At 39.7% G+C, this 17,678-nt stretch overlaps 2 protein-coding genes across 4 annotated transcripts in view; one reads left to right on the forward strand and one right to left on the reverse strand.

The window, feature by feature from the left end:
• The window catches only part of NVL (nuclear VCP like), a 41,079-nt gene extending 32,732 nt beyond the window's left edge, over positions 1 to 8,347 (reverse strand). The window contains exons 1-9 of one of the 2 annotated variants that reach the window (XM_066993694.1): positions 8,217 to 8,347; positions 6,959 to 7,032; positions 5,786 to 5,838; positions 5,601 to 5,700; positions 4,695 to 4,755; positions 3,885 to 4,151; positions 2,328 to 2,454; positions 1,971 to 2,047; positions 1,531 to 1,665 (exon numbers count right to left, since the gene is read on the reverse strand). In XM_066993694.1, coding sequence (XP_066849795.1) covers positions 1,531 to 1,665; positions 1,971 to 2,047; positions 2,328 to 2,454; positions 3,885 to 4,151; positions 4,695 to 4,755; positions 5,601 to 5,700; positions 5,786 to 5,838; positions 6,959 to 7,032; positions 8,217 to 8,276 — 954 coding nt within the window. In that variant the 5' untranslated portion in view covers positions 8,277 to 8,347. Of the gene's footprint in view, positions 1 to 1,530; positions 1,666 to 1,970; positions 2,048 to 2,327; positions 2,455 to 3,884; positions 4,152 to 4,694; positions 4,756 to 5,600; positions 5,701 to 5,785; positions 5,839 to 6,958; positions 7,033 to 7,734; positions 7,768 to 8,216 lie in introns of those variants that run through there. The other variant, XM_013173946.3, reaches the window with a different exon arrangement.
• Positions 7,751 to 15,918, forward strand: CNIH4 (cornichon family member 4). 2 transcript variants are annotated; one of them, XM_066993701.1, is made up of 5 exons: positions 8,340 to 8,474; positions 9,685 to 9,753; positions 10,788 to 10,900; positions 15,021 to 15,161; positions 15,716 to 15,918. In XM_066993701.1, the coding sequence occupies exons 1-5, from the start codon at positions 8,406 to 8,408 to the stop codon at positions 15,741 to 15,743; spliced, it is 420 nt and encodes a 139-aa protein (XP_066849802.1). In that variant the 5' UTR covers positions 8,340 to 8,405; the 3' UTR covers positions 15,744 to 15,918. The 2 variants fall into 2 exon arrangements, with proteins under 2 accessions (XP_047913668.2, XP_066849802.1); XM_048057711.2 differs by lacking the exons at positions 8,340 to 8,474; positions 9,685 to 9,753 and adding an exon at positions 7,751 to 8,113.
• The last annotated feature ends 1,760 nt before the right edge of the window (positions 15,919 to 17,678 follow it).

A 17,678-nucleotide genomic window follows, 5' to 3' on the forward strand; every position in this document is an offset into this window, starting at 1 on the left:
ATATAATATCTTTTATACCAGAAGACTTTGTAATCAAGAGTAAATCTGAAAGTTATCTTAAAAAAAAGACGAGTAGTATCCTCCTTTTAACAACAGGTCTAAGACATTTTGCCAAATGAACAGAAATGAATACAAAGGGCAGGTTTCCTTGATTCAGTTAGAGATAGTTTTGCACCTTAGTCCTTAAGTCCTTGAAATACTACTTCACAACACATATATTTCAGTTCATGCTTCGTCTCCTTTGAGAAAATTGTCTATTTCCATCTATAACAAAACATTGCTTATCAGTATGGATGAGTTCCCACCAGGTTTCGTTCCCTTAGCCTTACTCTAGAAGTGTATGAGCAGGATAAAATACTTGCAATAAAATACTTGCAAAAGTCACATTCAAGGTTTTCTCCTACTAAAAATAAATAAATAAACCCGTAACATTTATAGACTAACTCTCACATTAGTGCCTATTTCAAGCTCTTTGAGCTACATATAAGAAAAATTCGGACTTGCCACAGCTGCCAGAGGCCCCACATAGGGCCTTGAGGAGATATTTTGCCCTAAACAACACTATACACAATTATGGAAATTAATATAGCAGTATTTTTCCTAACAAAATGATTTAAGAAGTATTCATTACATTTATCTCATCCTTGAAAATTTTTTACTTGTTGTTTTCCTTCCCCCAGATACCTACCACGACACAAATGCTCACTGAAGTATTCTGTAACACAAATTCATTCAATTGGCATGATTTCACAGCAAGGTATTAAAAAGGAAAATAAGCAAACCTTTCCAGTCAAAGCATTTGAAATATAACGATAGAAGGTCTAACCAACATCAAAGTAATAAACATCAGTGTTTTCAGATTAAAGCTGCACTATGAACATTTGTAGTTTTATATGTAAGTACCTAAATCTAAGGTAATAATCTAGGAAACTTAAGGAAAAACAGCGTTAAATACACCATGAAAAAAATACAGCCTTGGTTAACACCGAATAGCCCCAAATAGCCCCAAGATTTATATTCATGACAGGCACAGAGCAGTACAGCAGCTTCACCACTCACCAAGTTTTACACCAATACTGTCACATGCTCGTGAATCATTAGCTTGACAACATTCAGTTCTGGAGTTCAGAACTTACTATTTTAGTAAATAGTAAATTGGGATGTCACCCAGTAGAATTAATGTAATAACTCATAAAAGATGGTAGAGACCAGACTTAAAATGTTTTGGTAATTTTAACCAGAAGTATATTCCACTTACAGCCTTTTCACTACCTATGCCTGTATTGCAGTCCTGGGAATGCCTCAACATAGTGAAGTCAAACATAAAACCCTGCCATTACATCCCTTCTTCATATGAGGTTCTATCAAGTACAGATTCAGATAGAATTTAAACAAAAGGAAGTAAAAATGAACATAGATTAGTCTAAAACAGGAAGCAGAAAAAAAAGAGATAAAGAGGAAAAAAATGAAGGAGGATTATTTCTTTTCTGTCTAAATACAATTAAGAAACTAAATCTGCAGCTAACTCACCCCAGCAATAGCCTGTGCAAGTAGTGTCTTTCCACATCCTGGTGGTCCATGTAGAAGAAAACCCCGAGGTGGAACCACACCTAAGTGGTTATAGACTTCGGGATGATGAACATGGATCAGCATCTTGCATATTTCCTGTTATGGACAACACAGACCTCCATTTAAATGACAAAAATTAGTATTATAAATTGTTAATAGTATATGCAAGCCAAAACAAAAAGAGGTTCTATTTATTAATACAATTTCACTGACTGGTTTCAGAACGATTAATCAAAGGGAAAACAAACAAACAAACAACAAAATAACAACCTTTGTTGCTATTGGTATCAGTAACTATTCTCAGTGCCATAAGTGAATTCTGCTAGATTTCCTGTTTGTCGTTTTTCACATGGCATTTTATTCAGAGTGTATTTTGTTCCACAATCTACATGCTAACTAACCTGCAAAGTTTCATCATTGCCTCCTACATCCTCAAACTTCACTGAAGGGTGGTAAAGCTCTGGTCCCTTACTTGTAACTGTTAAGGAGGAAAAATAAGTTACGTAAATTTAGACATAGCATAATGGTAGTTGCCAATACCAAACAAGAAAGAATTCAACCTGAACAATTAGCTAAATACACAGAGCAGTATTATTTTTGGTAGCAGACACAGGAGTGGAATATTTTTTAAAGCAATAAAAAGATTAAATTTCTTAAACAAACACTTCTTTGCACCTCAGAATAGTAGAAGTACTCTGGTAATTGATTCCGTGGTCACTATCTGTCTTTAGAGAGGCACGCCAAAGATAACTTCTTACCTTTCCCTTTAAGTAGGATGGAATTAATTTCTCCATCTACATCTGGAACTACTTCTTTTTTTCTTTTTGCTCTCTTACCCTTTGTCTTCTTTTTTTCACTCTCCAAGACAGAAAATTCTGTTGACTTCTAGCGTATAAAAACAGAATTGTATAGACAAAACCTTCAGAGTCAGTGAATTCTTGCAAATACTTTACAGAAGAAAACACCAAAGCATCTATAATGCTTATTATATGCAGATTTATTTAGATTTTGCCTTCTGGATTCCAGCCCCCCCCCTTTTTTTTGTAAATACCAGCGACATTTTTGCTAAGAGTACATATCTGTAACCAAATTAAAACAAAAAAAACCCACACCAATCAAAATTAGACACAAGTCATTTGCATACCACTCTGTGGATGAGTAAAATTGCATCAACATATTTACTCCACTGGAAACAATTGTTACTACCAGTAAGTCAACAGTGCTGTAAGAATACATTATGCAGTGCTGACATAAATTAGCTGCGTGTAACAAAAGGGCTAATACAGGACAGAAGAAAAAGGATGTCCAATGACACTTTTTTATTTATTTAGAATATAGTACTGATGATATTCTAGTTTGAAGATCTCACTTTTATTCCATTCTCTGTATAAGAGGATGCAATAAAGGATAAAGGGATAATTTGTTAAATCTGCCTATTCAGTAAACATTTTGCATAATCAGAAAGGTATCTGTAAATGTAGGGCTTCTTTCACTTAAAAACTAAACTAAACTAAACCATAAATAAAGCATCCTCGCAAAAAGTCTGGTCAGCCAAACAACATAAGCATTATTTCCCATAAATAAGTTTAAAGTTTTCAATAGCTAAACACATTGAACCCCCGCCCCCCCCCCCCCCAAAAAAAAAGTGGGCATTCATCTGGATGGGGGGGATAACACTTATTTTTAAATAGTTTATAAACCAATGCAATTTCCAAGCCTTTCAATTTCCCTAGCCCCTATCCCCTATCCACCCCAAAAAATTTCAGCTTTCCCCAGGTTCACTGAGACTTAACCACTAAGGGAGACTACATGCTATGGCAACAACAAGCTACGTGTTTGTTGACTAGTTAGGCTGATCACTGGCAAACAATAAATAACAGCTAAGTTCCACTTACCCTTCTCTCAGTAGGGGCACTACTCTGGGGTTGGCCTGCTACTGAGCACTACATTTTCCCAAGAAAACGTACAAGAAAGACTTTTTAACTTTCAGACAAACATGCTTGAAATTCACCAGAAGGTTCAAAAATCACTTCTGATAGGGCAGAACAACGGGCTAAGCCTTGTCATCTTCAGAAATCAAGCTAAAAGTTAGCACTCTACTGGGCTTAGGCCAATCTTTTTTTTTTCTATTTAACATTTTTGCTGTATTTAATATAGCATGCATATCGGTAATAAAAATGATATACTTTAAACATCCAGAAAGAACAGACAGTCTTTTTGGTCATAATATCAGCCTTCAAAAGCCTGTTAAATTACATAGGAAATGATATTCATACTTGCTACCTAAAACACGTTGTGTTTGAAAAACACAATACCTCAGAAGTCAATTTCTTCTCATCTCCTTCTCCATCCTCAGAAAGGTCAATGAAAAAGTCTTTTCCACATGGAGTTTTATCAATGAACCAGCCACCTTCAGAGATCCGAGTTTCAGCACAGGATCCTGATGAAAGGGTGCTTCTCTGAGGTGCTGTTTGCACAGGAGAAGAGGTTTCCACTGGTTCATTTTTTGGAGTGGCTGGAACAGAATCAGGATTTCCTTTCTTGTATAACGTCAGCAGGGAATTGTTCATATGATTTGTAGACTGCAAATTCATGCATTTTAAAAGAAAGTATACAAGTTATAACTTGGGTTATTTGTATAAAGATACCAATGAAAAATATTTCATGAACGTCAGTTATGAAAATACAACCTCACTGGAAAAAGTAATCACTTATCTTCTACCCCACCCTTCTGCATATCAAATAACTGCAGACAAAACTATATCTGCTGGTTCAATAGGCAACAGCCTTTATGATTTACCCTAAAATAACCCCTGTTAACTGACAGTTATCATTTTAGTAATAGTCAGATGTGTCAGTTCCTTCAATCACTTCATTCAATTGCTAGCCAAGTCTTTTGGGTACCCAGCATTCTTTCCTCGAAAGTGATTCCCCACCACAGGTTCTTCCTTTTATGCCAGAAATATCCACCTTTCAGAAATACTACAGATTCTCAGTTGGAACGGCCAACGCTGTCTGTAACTTATCTGCATCTCCAAGTTTAAACTTTTCAAGTGCACTGCAATTTTACAAGACATAATCACGCGTTACACAAATACAAGCAATCATAATAAAATAGAGCTTACTAGATCTTCTGGATAATCATCATCATCATCATCAGAGATATCTGTGGTACTTCCTGCAGTCCTTTACATGGAAGGGAGACAAAAACTATTAATGTATCACAAAACTGCAAGTGAAACACACACAAAACAGAACAAATGCAATTTCCACAACATGGTTCCTCACAACCACGCAATGCGGCATAAAACTGGAAACAAACTCCCAACTGGCATGCTCTAAACTTATTGCTATGAAGAGTTTTAAAATTCTTTCCAAGGCTGCAATGAGTTGGATCAACTTGACAACCTGGCTAAAAGACAGGCCTAAAAAAAGTGATGTTGGACCAACTTGATTGTGTTGTTTCACTGCTGAGCTATACTAAATCCTTCTGTTTACAATGTCTTAACTTCCCATGAGATTCTTGATATCTATCACAGGTGAGAAACCAGAATGGTCCATGAGACTGCACATAGCTTTAGGAGTTAAGAAATCTTAATTCCGACCTCATACCTAGTGGTGACTTTCTCTGAATAGCCTGTCCTGTAGTCTTATTCACCACATTTAGGTAATATCCATCACACCCAAGAAAGATTAAGAACAAAACAAAGGAACTGAACCATTTGCAGGACTGTGGCCTTATATGGAAAACCATCATGGAAACCAAAAGGATATCCACTAACTCAGGGCTGTGCATTCACCGCAGCAGAGGAATTACAATATACTCTTTAATATCTGCTTGTCTTAACTGAAAAAAAAGAATGTTTCAATTAACTACAGGTAACTCCTGAGGAAGACAAGTGTATGGAAAATCAAGGACATGCCAGTAAACTTAAAACTACTAAAATTTAATAATATGAAGACAGAAAGATTTAAAGAAATGTTAAACATTAATGGCATTACTGAAGTCAGCTAATGGTAGAAATTCTTACTCATTTTTCTCTTCTCCACGTCTTGCTTTTTTTGCCACATGTTCAGCTTCTAAAACTGTTAAATCTTCATGTTCTTTTTCATTACTGATTATTCCAAACACTGAAGAAAAAGTTCAAACGTTAACAGAACAGCCAAAATATAATCAAAGAATTTGGCATCTTGGACACAGTACTAATAGAACTACCTTTTTCAACTTGTATTCTAAAAGCATTTCTTTTTCTTCGTCCATATTCGGCACTGAAAAAAAAAAAACAAAACACAAAGTAGCAGGTTACACCAGGTGCTTTTCTCCCACCATATTGTTATTCACAGTGAAAAAAATACATCGCAAGTTGATACTCAAGCTTTTATATAAGTTCTTATAAAGAACCAACTTGAAAACATGATTGTTTTTTCTTAACCCTACAACACCTCTATAGCTGGGATGAAAAAACACTAAAATTTACTCATCTCTAAAGGGATGTTTACTAAACATTATTAAGGTCCTCTCTGCAGTTATGGAGAAGCAGCGATGTACAAATGAATTCTATTGCACAACAACACCGATTTTCTTATTTTAATTCAAACAAGAACATATGGACACAAGAGTATGGTCTAAAAAGTACAGTCCAGTAAGGAACAACTGCAATAAAGAATAACAAACCAATATGAGAAAATCTGATTCAATGAGCACCCTTACCTGCAAACAAACATCATCAACCTTTCACTTTCAGTTAGCGAGAAAACATTTTGTTTGCTTTTATGCAACAGATGACAGAGGAAAAACAAAACATAACCCTGAGACCCATAAAAATCCACAGCAAGAGTTTGGGACCTTTTCTCTAACAATGCACAAAAAAAATAGATTGTGAAAACATTAATGAATATACTTCTCTCCGTTCCTTTACTCTCACATCCATCAATGATCTGCTGAAACACAACCTTTCTACCCACAAAGAAAGCCTTCAAATAATTAGGTGAGGTAGACTGTCTTCCTAAGCAACTGAGCAAGATTTAGTGTCTTACTGAATCCTGTTATCCACCCCATTTGCCTGCATCCAAGTGTTATTTTCTCTCATATTTTAAACTCATCACTTGTATAAGGACCAAAACGCTATAATGTATCTGTAGCTGTTTAACTGCAACAACAATTAGCAACTAGATCTCACAGTACTGATGCGATCTTAAAAGATAAATTACTAGATATATCATCAGAGGAAAACATTGGAGTGGAAATGATCTTATTGCTTCAGTTAACCTCAACAGCCAGTAAAGAAGGTAACAAAATTAAAATTTTGACACTATGCAAATACAAAAAAGCAAAATAATATATTCCATATTCTGAATGTAGAATATAAGGATACAAATCTTTGCTCACCTGTATGTTTTCTGCAAATCAGATGCTAGAATCCCAATGTCAACATACTGGCCACATCTACTACTTGCAAGGTACTAAAATGAAAAATTTTAAGAAGCAAATAAAATCTTTGTCAATAACTTCATCAGAATCAAATATCATCTAGATCAAATATGCCTGTTTCAAATTCTTAATATAAAACATACATATATTCAACAATAAAATTCAAGTACGCCAGTTTCAGACTCAACATCCTGTTTGAGTTTGTGAACTTGAGGAACGTGGGCCTGGCAAAGAGTCAAGTCAGGACCCTGAACTTCCGAAGAGTGAACTTCCACCTGTTTAAAGACTTAGTGGATGAGAGATCCCCTGAAACTCTGTCCTTAGGAACAAAGAAATTAACAGAGCTGGCAACTCTTCTTAGAGCACAAGAGTTCTCTTTCCCCTGTGTAAGAAAGAGACCAGGGAAGGCAGGAAAAGTGGGATGGATGAGCAAGGACCTGCTGGGCAAAATGAGGCACAGGAGAGAAGGAAACACACAGGCAGGGAAGCAGGGACATGGGGCCTGGGAAGAGCACAGGGATGCTGTCTGGATGTGCAGGGATGGGATCAGGAAAGCCAAGGCACAGATGGAACTGAGCTTGGCAAGGGGTGCAAAGAATAACAAGAACTGTTTCTACAGGTGCATTGGTCAGAAAAAAAAAAAAAAAAGGCCAAGGAGAATCAGTTTCCTTCTGTGATGGAGTGACTGCATCAGCTGGCAAGGGAAGACCGACCGATGTCATCCACCTGCACACCTGTGAGGCCTTCGACATGGTCCCGTGTGACAGCCTGGAGAGAGAGGGATGTGAAGGGTGGGCCATTTGGTGGGTACGGAACGCAGATGCCACCCCCAAGCAGGCTGTGGACCTGCTGGAACAGGTCCCGAGGAGGGCCATGAGGACGATCAGAGGGCTGGAGCACCTCTCCTGCGAGGAGAGGCTGAGAGCCGGGGCTGTGCGGCCTGGAGCCGAGCGGCGGCTGCCTCACGCGTTTGGGAGGGCCGGCGCTGCCATCTTGCCGCGCGCGCCCCGCGCGCGTCTCCCCCGCGCGACTCGCCTCACGCTCGGCAGCGGGAGGGGGGCAGAAAGCGAGAACCGCACCGAGGCGGCCTCCTCACGCCGCCGAGCCCGGATGGTAGGGCCGGCCGCTTCCCGCTCCAGCACCGGGAGCGGAGGGAGGGAGGGAGGGAGGGAGGGAGGTGCGGGCCCGTCCCCCGCCGCCCCCCGGCGCCCCGCACCTGCTTCACGCGCTGCTTCAGCCGCGGGTCCGCCGCCCGCGGCCGCACCCGCACCCGCATCGCCGCCGCCCGCCGCCGGCCCCGTCCCAGCCGCCCCGTGCGGGAAGGCGGCCGCGGGGCCTCGACGTCCCGGCGTGCTGCGCGGCGACACCGGCGGGGCGGGGCGGGGCGGGCGGCGGCCGGGCCGCGATGGAGTCGGTGGTCTTCATCTTCTCGCTCATCGACTGCTGCGCGCTCATCTTCCTCGCCGTCTACTTCGTATCCTCGCCGTGCGGCACGGGGGGGGGGGGGGGGCTGCGGCTGGAGCGGGCCGGGCCGGGCCGGGGCCCGGCGGCGGGGGCGCTGTGGGGGCTGCCAGGGCCCGTTCGGCCGGGTGGCCGCGGCCCGGCGCGGGGAGGAACGGGTTGTGCATGGGTGGGGGCGGTGGTGGGTACCCGGCTCTGCTGGGGGGGGGGGGGAGGGAGCACGTTTCATGCCCGCACGGGCCTAAAAATTGCTGCCGTGCCCTCTGATTATGGTGGGTAACTTGCTGGTTGAGGGGGGGGATCGCGGCAAGGGCACGCCGAGCGGCTGAAGCAGGATTTCTGCGTTATTCCTACAAAAGCGCCTGCGGTCTTCGCTGGCGGGTGTTGTTAGAACGTGACAGCGCTGATGCATCTATTTATGTGTTCCGGATTAAAAGGGGATCTGCTCTCGTGCTCCAATCCTGGCGCTGTTTCAGAATTTACCTGGTTGTCCTAGCAGAAAGAAGCACAGAAGCACCTGAAAGAATTTCACCTTAGACGGATAGGTCATTTGTTAAAGTTGAAAGCTTTCACCTACTTCTTAAGAACGGAAGAAAAATCGCATGCTTTCCTTGAAGAAAAGGAACACGAGCCTTACAGGCTATAACATGACAATGTGCACGTGTTGCATGTTAAGCGTTTTTTGGTAGAACTCTCTGAAACCTTTGTATTTGAGGTGCTGAAAGTTCATGTGATAACAATATTGGCCTCTTGTTTCGTAGCAAAATGTGAAATAACCCAATCAATGCTACTCTAAATGTAAAATAAGGAGATCTGGTTCTTGAAGCTGCAATAGCCAGCTTTACTGTGAGAGTTTAAAAAGTGCATTAACTTTTTCCTCCTTTTAAGGTTTTGCTCCAAGCACTGTAGTAAAGATCATGATACCAAAAATATTGAATTTGCCTTCCTGGTCTGTTTTTAGTGTTGAACTGAACTTTAGCACTTGTGCAACAGTTGCTGCTGGAAAAAGTACCATAAAATCATTTAGCCTGATAATAAAATATGGCCTGTCTTTCCACCTAAAGTAGGACTGAGTAGCGGCTAACTGAAACATGCCTTTGGCAGATTTGTAGAACAAGACAGCCTGTGCTGACAGCAGAGTGCTCACCCCAACATACTGGATGAAAATAAAGCTTAGATTATTTTGACTTCCTATACAATTTTTTCCTTATCATGAACTTCAGATAATTACGCTATCAGATTTGGAATGTGACTATATTAACGCGAGATCTTGCTGCTCAAAGCTCAATAAAGTAAATGATTGTTCTTTGCATTTAACGGGGTTTAAAAAAAAACAATCCATCATCTCAGCATCACAAATAATGGGAGTTTAATGTATATCTGAAGAGCTTGGATTGGCAGTACTTATTCAAAGCATTTATCTTTTACCTCAGTCCACTTGTCTTTTTTGGGCTCCTGTCTTCCAGAAAATGAGCCACAAAAGGCTGTTCTGCTGATCGTTGGTGCTCTGAGATGGGCTGCTTCTCTGAATTTGTGGGACTGACACTTAACTCTTCCCAGAGCTCTCAAGTTTTTTTTTTTCTATGTGTGCCATTAAGTAGCGATGTCTACTCCTGGCTGAACTCAACTCTTTCTAGCTACTTTCCCTGATACTTGTATATAATTCTTACCATCCTGAACAGTAGAGAGTTTTGCTGTGATAAGGAAAAGTTCCATTTTAATCAAATCTGCTTGAAGCTGTTCTTAAATCCATGTGACCTACCCACGTGGGTGTTCCCTTTGATTTAAAGGTCTTTTCTTTCTTAATGTAAGAGAGAACAGTACAGGATGCTCTCAAGCCAAAAACGTCCTCTTGGGCTGACCCGGTTTACCAATGTCAATTTTAATATTGATCAGTTTTCTTATCCATACCAAGTCTGAGGGTGTTTATACGTTCTGTGTCTGTGCAGACTTATGTGCTTCTTTCATTCCTACATTAAATGTTCTCTGCAGTGACTTCAAATGCGCACTGTATTCTGTCTTAACTCGCTCTCTTAAGTGCGTGTGTAATATAACTGTGTTTAAACCATATTGTGTTTCTTTCTGGAAATTGCTGTGTTAAACACAGTACCTCTGTTTTAATACCTTAGGGCATGATTTCTGGCTTGCTCATGTGCAGTCTGTCTGAAGGTATTAATTTCCCTGCACTGTGATGAAATCACATGCATCTGTGAGCTTTGTCAGTTTGATGTGATTAGAATCAGATGATAACTCCATATAGATTTTTTTTTTAGAAAGAAATTTATATTTATCCACATAACCTTTTTTTTTTCTTCCCTTTTTACAGTGGGTCATCCCAGAGGTGATTGGCCATGCTGTTGTAACTGTATTAATGCTTATTTCATTGCACTGGTTCATCTTTCTCCTTAATTTGCCAATAGCAACATGGAATATATATAGGTAAGTGTGAAGGGTTTTGTGTGCTTTTCATTCCCTGTTGCTAGTTTAGCTTTAAGTGTAGTACGAAGATAATATGTCATACTGAGATGTTTCAGTTGTGTTCTTCAGTTCCTAACAGTCTTCTAGTTAACAAAGCTCTCCTCTCCTTGCAATTAAAGTTAGAAGAAACCCAGTGGAGTAAATGATATAAAGCTTTTGGCCTTTCCTTGCGTTCTCTCAATGCCCAGGAATCTTGATTTGTGAGTCATTCCTGGGTTTGTAGGAAATAATGGCATGTTAGTTGGGATTTTGAGGTAGCACTGCAGACACAGTCGCTAATGTTTTTCATTCTGTGCCTACGTGCCTGATAGCGTTACCAGCACAAAAGCATTTAGACCAGCCTGAGCGATGGTTGTAAAGCCATCAGACTGTGGTGTTATCCCAAACACCCTCCTTTGTGTGCAGTCCTGTTTCTCCCCCTTGCGTGTTTGGACCCCCTTTGGGTCCACCATCTTGCCTGTTTATTTTTGGAAAGGTTTCCAGACTTTTCATGTTATGATACCTGTCAGTGTTACTGGTCTTTTCACCCTGGGCTGTCCTCCACTTTGAAATGGTTTGCTTTCCACTAGAGGTTTGCATGAGGTAACACTGGAACTGTTGGTTCAAACTTGTGTGTTTTATTTTGTGTAATTGTGAAATATTTGATATCACTTAAGGCATAAAAAGTTAGCTACAATTCTTTTTTCTCTGTACCTTGTTAACACTAACTATTTGCAGGGATTAGTTGTTTTTTAAATACAAGAGGTTTCATAGCTCATGAAAGAGAAGACTCCTTTCCTGATATTGATTGTTCTTCAGCAAAATAACTATGTACTTACGTCTTTTGTTTTCTACAAAACTTCTAGTAAAGCCTTCAAATGTTTCTCAGTTGGAGAAACATGAGACAGTGTAACTTTTACAGTTAATGGCTGCATATTGCCTAGATGCACAGGTGGGGTAGTTTTGCTTGGTCACCTGTATGTACAAATGTGTGTTTGTGCAACACAGTTGCACAAAATGAGTGATGTTCCCTTTGGTAGCTGGTGAGTGTAGTATTAGTATTTGCTATTTCTTTCGTGGTTAGACCGTTTCTACAGAGACATTGAGGGGAGGAGGGGGGAGAGAGAGAGAGAGAATGTATTTTCTTTGAAATTTTGAGGATTTCTTACCTGACTTTCCCCTTTGCTTCCTTCTAATATGTTAAAGCAACATAAATATTAACGGAATGTTAAATTAAAGTAGCCACTTGCTTTCTCTTCTCAATCTGATCAGAAGGAATTTCAAAAGCTATTGATTTATGTTTCCATGCTTCAGGCAGTAAGCTTTGAATGTTTTGAACTGACAGCTCTCATTTTGTATTTGTCATTTAGAATACCCTAAAATCCTGACGTTTCCTCAAATTTAGATGTGCAATGCATGTAATAAATGAATATGACAGTATAATACTTCGCCTTTTCTGCCACAAGAAGTCAGAATGTTAAGACTGTACTGTTAATCCTGCCTCATTTCTGAGGATCAGGGACTTTCACCCATATTGGTAGCCTGGAGTATCCCATTCATGGTGAAGGAGCTAGAAGTTGGCAAAAGCAAGTATGTTTAGTATTATTAAGGGAATCTGATGATGTGGGATAGAACTTATATTTGACCCAGTCATTTAATGGACAAAGGGTATGGTAGCCAGAAAAATGGTGGATTGTAAAGTAGTTTGAATAAAGTGAAGAGAGGAAGTGTCAATGGCTAAATTACAATCAAGTGGGAACAGATTGTGCAAACCTGTTACTGAGAGCTGCAAACTTCCAGCATCAGGTGGGTGTGTTTGAATTGTCTTCATATGTCACAGTATTTCAAGAAATAATTTCTGGAGTGAATTTCTGCAACAGGTCTAAGCGCAAGGTGCTGCACCTGGGTCACGGCAATCCCAGACATGAGTACAGGCTGGGCGAAGAACTCATTGAGAGCAGCCCTGCAGAGAAGGACTTGGGGGTTCTGGTGGACAAAAAGCTTGGCGTGAGCCAACAGTGCAAGCTTGCATCCTAGAAGGCGAACTGCATCCTGGGCTGCATCAACAGAGGAGTGGGCAGCAGGGTGAGGGAGATGACTGTCCCCCTCTGCTCTGCCCTTGAGAGGCCCCACCTGGAGTGCTGCATCCAGGTCTGGGGCACCCAGCACCAGAAGGATGTGGGGCTGTTAGAGAGGTTCCTGAGGAGGGCCACGAAGATGATGGAGCACCTCTCCTATGAGGAAAGGCTGAGAGAGCTGGGGGTGTTCAGCCTGAAGAAGAGGAGGCTCCAGGGAGACCTCATTGCAGCTTTTCAATACTTACAGGGCACTTATAAAAAAGATGGAGAGTGACTTTTTACATGGGTAGATAGTGATAGGACAAGGGGGAATGGTTTTAAACTAAAAGAGGGGAGATTTAGATGTTAGGAGGAAATTCTTCCCTCAGAGGGTGGTGAGGCACCGGAACAGGTTGCCCATAGAGGTTGTGGATGCCTCATAACTGGAGGTGTTTAAGGCCAGGTTGGACAATGCCCTGGTCAACCCGATGTAGTGGGTGGCATCCCACTGACTTGTGTTTGTCAGCATCTAGCATCATTGTGTCCATGACTACAGTTCCTTGAATGTGTAACATAAACTATACTAGATTGTGGGCCTCTTGGGAAAAATAACTCCTGAGTTCTGGAAGCTTTAATTTGTATCATTTAAGTGTCACTGCTCTTAAAACACAAATTGAATAAATACTATCTTTATGGTACTCATATCCTAGAGATGTAAGAAAACTGCACTATATATCTTATTTCTAGGGTCAATTGATACAGGAAACTTGTATACTTCATTTTATTCCTATAAAATGTATTACATTTCCACTAAAATGGAAATTGATGTTATAATTCTAACAATAGATCAGTCACTTAAAGCTTCAAATTTAGAAGAGACTTCGAAACTGTAATTATTTCATGAGCTATTCTTAATGGGACGTAATTGTCTTTGTTATTAGTTAAATATGTGTCAGTACTTTTTAATGTTCCTGTGAAAATAAGAAAAATACTTTGGATTTATTTATGTATTTATTTCTGCTGCTATAGAACCTCTCTTCCCCTTCTATTGCTCCTGTTACTGCAGTGAATGTTGCAAGATATTGGGGGGTGCTTTTTCTTTTGCTTGGTGACATTCTTCAAGTATATAAAGAAAATCTGTTCTGTTCAGAGACCTTGCTCTTGCTCCAGGTCTAGGACTAGGAGTTAAATTGCGTTGTAGAAAAAGAGCATTCTTCCAGGAAGGTGGAAACTGTATGAGATTTAAGTGAAATAATACTAATAATACTGTTCTAGACTGGGCTCAGCTGGAGTGACAACTTCAAGTGCTTGCATTTCTTCTCTTGAGAAATGCTTATGATGAATGATTATGCTGTTGCTTTAATTTTCACAAGACACAAACATTTACTGTGCTGGTTTTATTCTTCCTTTTGCTGACATTTCACTTTGTTTTACTCAGCTTCTGTTCTTATGTGGGTTTAGACAACAAGTACTCAAGTTCTGCCCAGTCTTTCAACCTGTCAGCTGTAGGAAAGCTGTGTTATTTTCTGTGATAACACAGGATAGTTTTGCTAAAAATGGAAATAATACATGTATCCTTTGTCTTATCCTATCTCCTTTTGACCAGTGGAGTTTGTGATTATATAAATTTTCGTAATGAAAACACCAATTCTTAAGTTTTTTTTTCCAATCTCTTTCATTTAAAACATCTTTCCAGTGTGGGTAGAGGTTTTCTTCCCAACACTGAGTAATCACCAACAGCAATTAAAATGATCTGTAATTGGCTTTAAACTGGAAATTCTCCCATTTATACCTGGGAAGCTGAGCTAACAGTTTTAATACTGCTTGACCTCTGGATTTTCATTGTGGATTGTGGTGGCAGAGATATGTACTGATATGTCCTGAGACTGAAATAGAATCTAAAAAAAGCTCACTTACATTTAACTAGGAAACAACACTTTAGATAAAAGTCACTTCTGTGCAAATTCTTCTTCTCCCCTCCTCCTGACACTTCTTAATGTTTTGATGATTATACTTGTGTTGTTTTTTTTTCCTTAAACTTTCAGGTTCATTATGGTGCCAAGCGGAAACATGGGGGTATTTGATCCCACAGAAATCCATAACCAAGGACAACTGAAATCGCACATGAAGGAAGCCATGATTAAACTAGGCTTTCACCTGCTCTGTTTCTTCATGTACCTGTACAGGTTAGTTTCAAAAATTGCTCCCAAGGAACAAAGGAATTGTCTGCCGCTATTTTTATTTCCCCTGTTCTGCTTGTGCTGGTATTCATAATTCTTTTCTTCTGCTAGCCTTCAGTAATAGATTTTGACAGCTAACTGCATGCTTATTATATGCTTTTATGCTTTCTGATCAAACATTGTTTGAAAACTCAGACTACTACTTAATCTCAAAACTACTATAAAAAAATATAAAGTTACATGATTTTAGCACCTAGAGTAAGCAGCCTATTTAGACAAGGGCTAATCTTGAGGACTAAGTTATTTCCTAAAACAGAATTTGTGAAATAAAAGTGGTCTGGTTAAGTTCTGTGATGGGGGCACTTACTACAAGGTAGAACTACTATTGTTCTTCTACTGCAATATTCCTTCTGCAGTCCTTGTCTTAATAAGTAACGCAAGTAGCAGTTGCCTTGACTTTCTATTTCAGAATCAAGTGCAATTTACTAAAAGTGATAGCTGTTCCTACTTGCATAGGCTTCAGTAATACACTGGGTCTCATGTTTTCTGTTTTGTCACAGTATGATTCTGGCTTTGATAAATGATTGAGAAGTTGAAAAAGAACCATTAGCTGCCAAATTGCGTCATCACTCCAGTGACTGGTTGTGGAGCCACAGACACCTTCTGAATATACCTAGACCAGTGTCGTCATGCAGTATATTTTTTCCTTTTTGAACAAGAAATATTTTTCTGTATTTTTAACATAAAATATTTTCAAAAGACATTGGATTTGTGTAGCAGTTGTTTTTGTTCCTTCTTAAAACCCAAATGGCTGTAGCTGCTGCTTTTGTAAAGTGAAATCCTTGCTTACAGAACCGATCTTATGGGAATGAAAAGATGAGAGGGAAACTCATTTCAACAGCTTAGGCTGACAATAGTACTAGTTCTAGAACAAATTTAAGAGCAGTTCTTAATGCCTATTTCTTACCGAAAGTGTCAGGATATGCCTCTGGCAGTCAAGCTGTCCAAGTAGCCTGGTTTGAAGCTGTCCTTGGAACATCGATTTCAAAGCAGAACACTAGCACAACTTGCATCTTTGTGTTGTTTTGTTCTCAGCTAAAAAGCAATGGAATAAAAGTTGTGCTTTTTCTCATTTTCCATTCTCTCTCCCCCCCACCCCAACCTGTATAAAGTCTAGTGTATGGCAGAATTAAGGTCACTGTGACACTTGTAAGAGTGGAAAAACGTGTTGCTGCAGATAAATGTAACACTTGTAAAGCAAGTAATACTTGTTTTTTTTTTTTCCCTTCAACTCCTGTTTTGTCATTGAAATACATCATAGACCTCCCTGTAGAGTAAATAGTGCATCAGGGTTGGAGTCAGTAATGGAACAAAAGACCATCTATAGTCACTACTCCATGAACCTGCTTTAATCATATCCAGTGAGGGGAATCAAGAATGTCTACTTAGGAGAGGTGATCTGTTAAACCATAACCCAGATATCCCCACATTTCTGATGTGATTCTGCTTCAAAGGCACCAAGACATTTAAGTTCTTTTTGTGCAGCTCTTACATCACTGTTAAGTACACAAACCTGAGTTAGTACCCTCACTATCCAACTTTTTTATATGAGCATAAAAACAGATTTTTTTTAAACAGATGTATCAAGTGAAGTACTTAAAAATCCAAATCCTTAATTGAAGTCCTAAGAAGGAAAAACTCAGATTTTAAGAACTTGTCATACTTTACTGTACGGCTATAGTTAGCATATTGTATTGGTCTTAACGTGGTATCTGTGTGCAACAGCTTGCTTTTGTGACCAGGTGGTAAAAAGACGGCGCTGAAGCTTGATTTCTGTAGCTATCTTGCACTCAGTATTTGTTCTAGGATACGTTTGGTCTTAAATTTATGATAGATGGAGTCCATGTTCAGCTGTTGTAAAGACCAAAAACTACTGAAAAGCATGCTCATTAGAAAACAGCTACCACAGCTGCATGCAAGTGACTACCTGACACCACTGCAAAACAAGACTACAGCAAACATTGCCTTTACTCCAGACAGGACGTAGGTCTGTAAAAAGGAGAGAACAAATAAAACTTCAAAAGAGAAAAGTCACCAACGTTTGTAGCAGCTTACATGGTAGGCAAATATCTTATTTGTAGGTGAAGACAATTTAACTTAATTGACTTATAGCCTTTTGTATATTCCTGTGAGGAAAAAAAACCACCGCGTATCTACACTGTTTTATGTATTAGAAGGGCAAAGTCAGTAAGCTGGTTAAGTCCTTGCTGTAGTGCCAGCAGTAGATACATAAACTTCATTAATGAAACATAAGTTCCACACTGAGAACCATGACAAGTAACCTGCAGTCCCCTCACTTAAACTAGCAGGTTTTTTTAATCTTATTCTAAAGATGGATTCTGAGATAAGAACTTTATTAGTAATTAAAATATTTCTAAGATACAGTGGTTAGAAATCATTGAAGACAATTACAATAATGACATTAGCTAGGGCAGACGCCTTCCCCCGTGGAACCAGTAAAAG

This window comes from Anser cygnoides, chromosome 3 (assembly GCF_040182565.1).
Source record: "Anser cygnoides isolate HZ-2024a breed goose chromosome 3, Taihu_goose_T2T_genome, whole genome shotgun sequence".
NCBI lineage: Eukaryota > Metazoa > Chordata > Aves > Anseriformes > Anatidae > Anser > Anser cygnoides.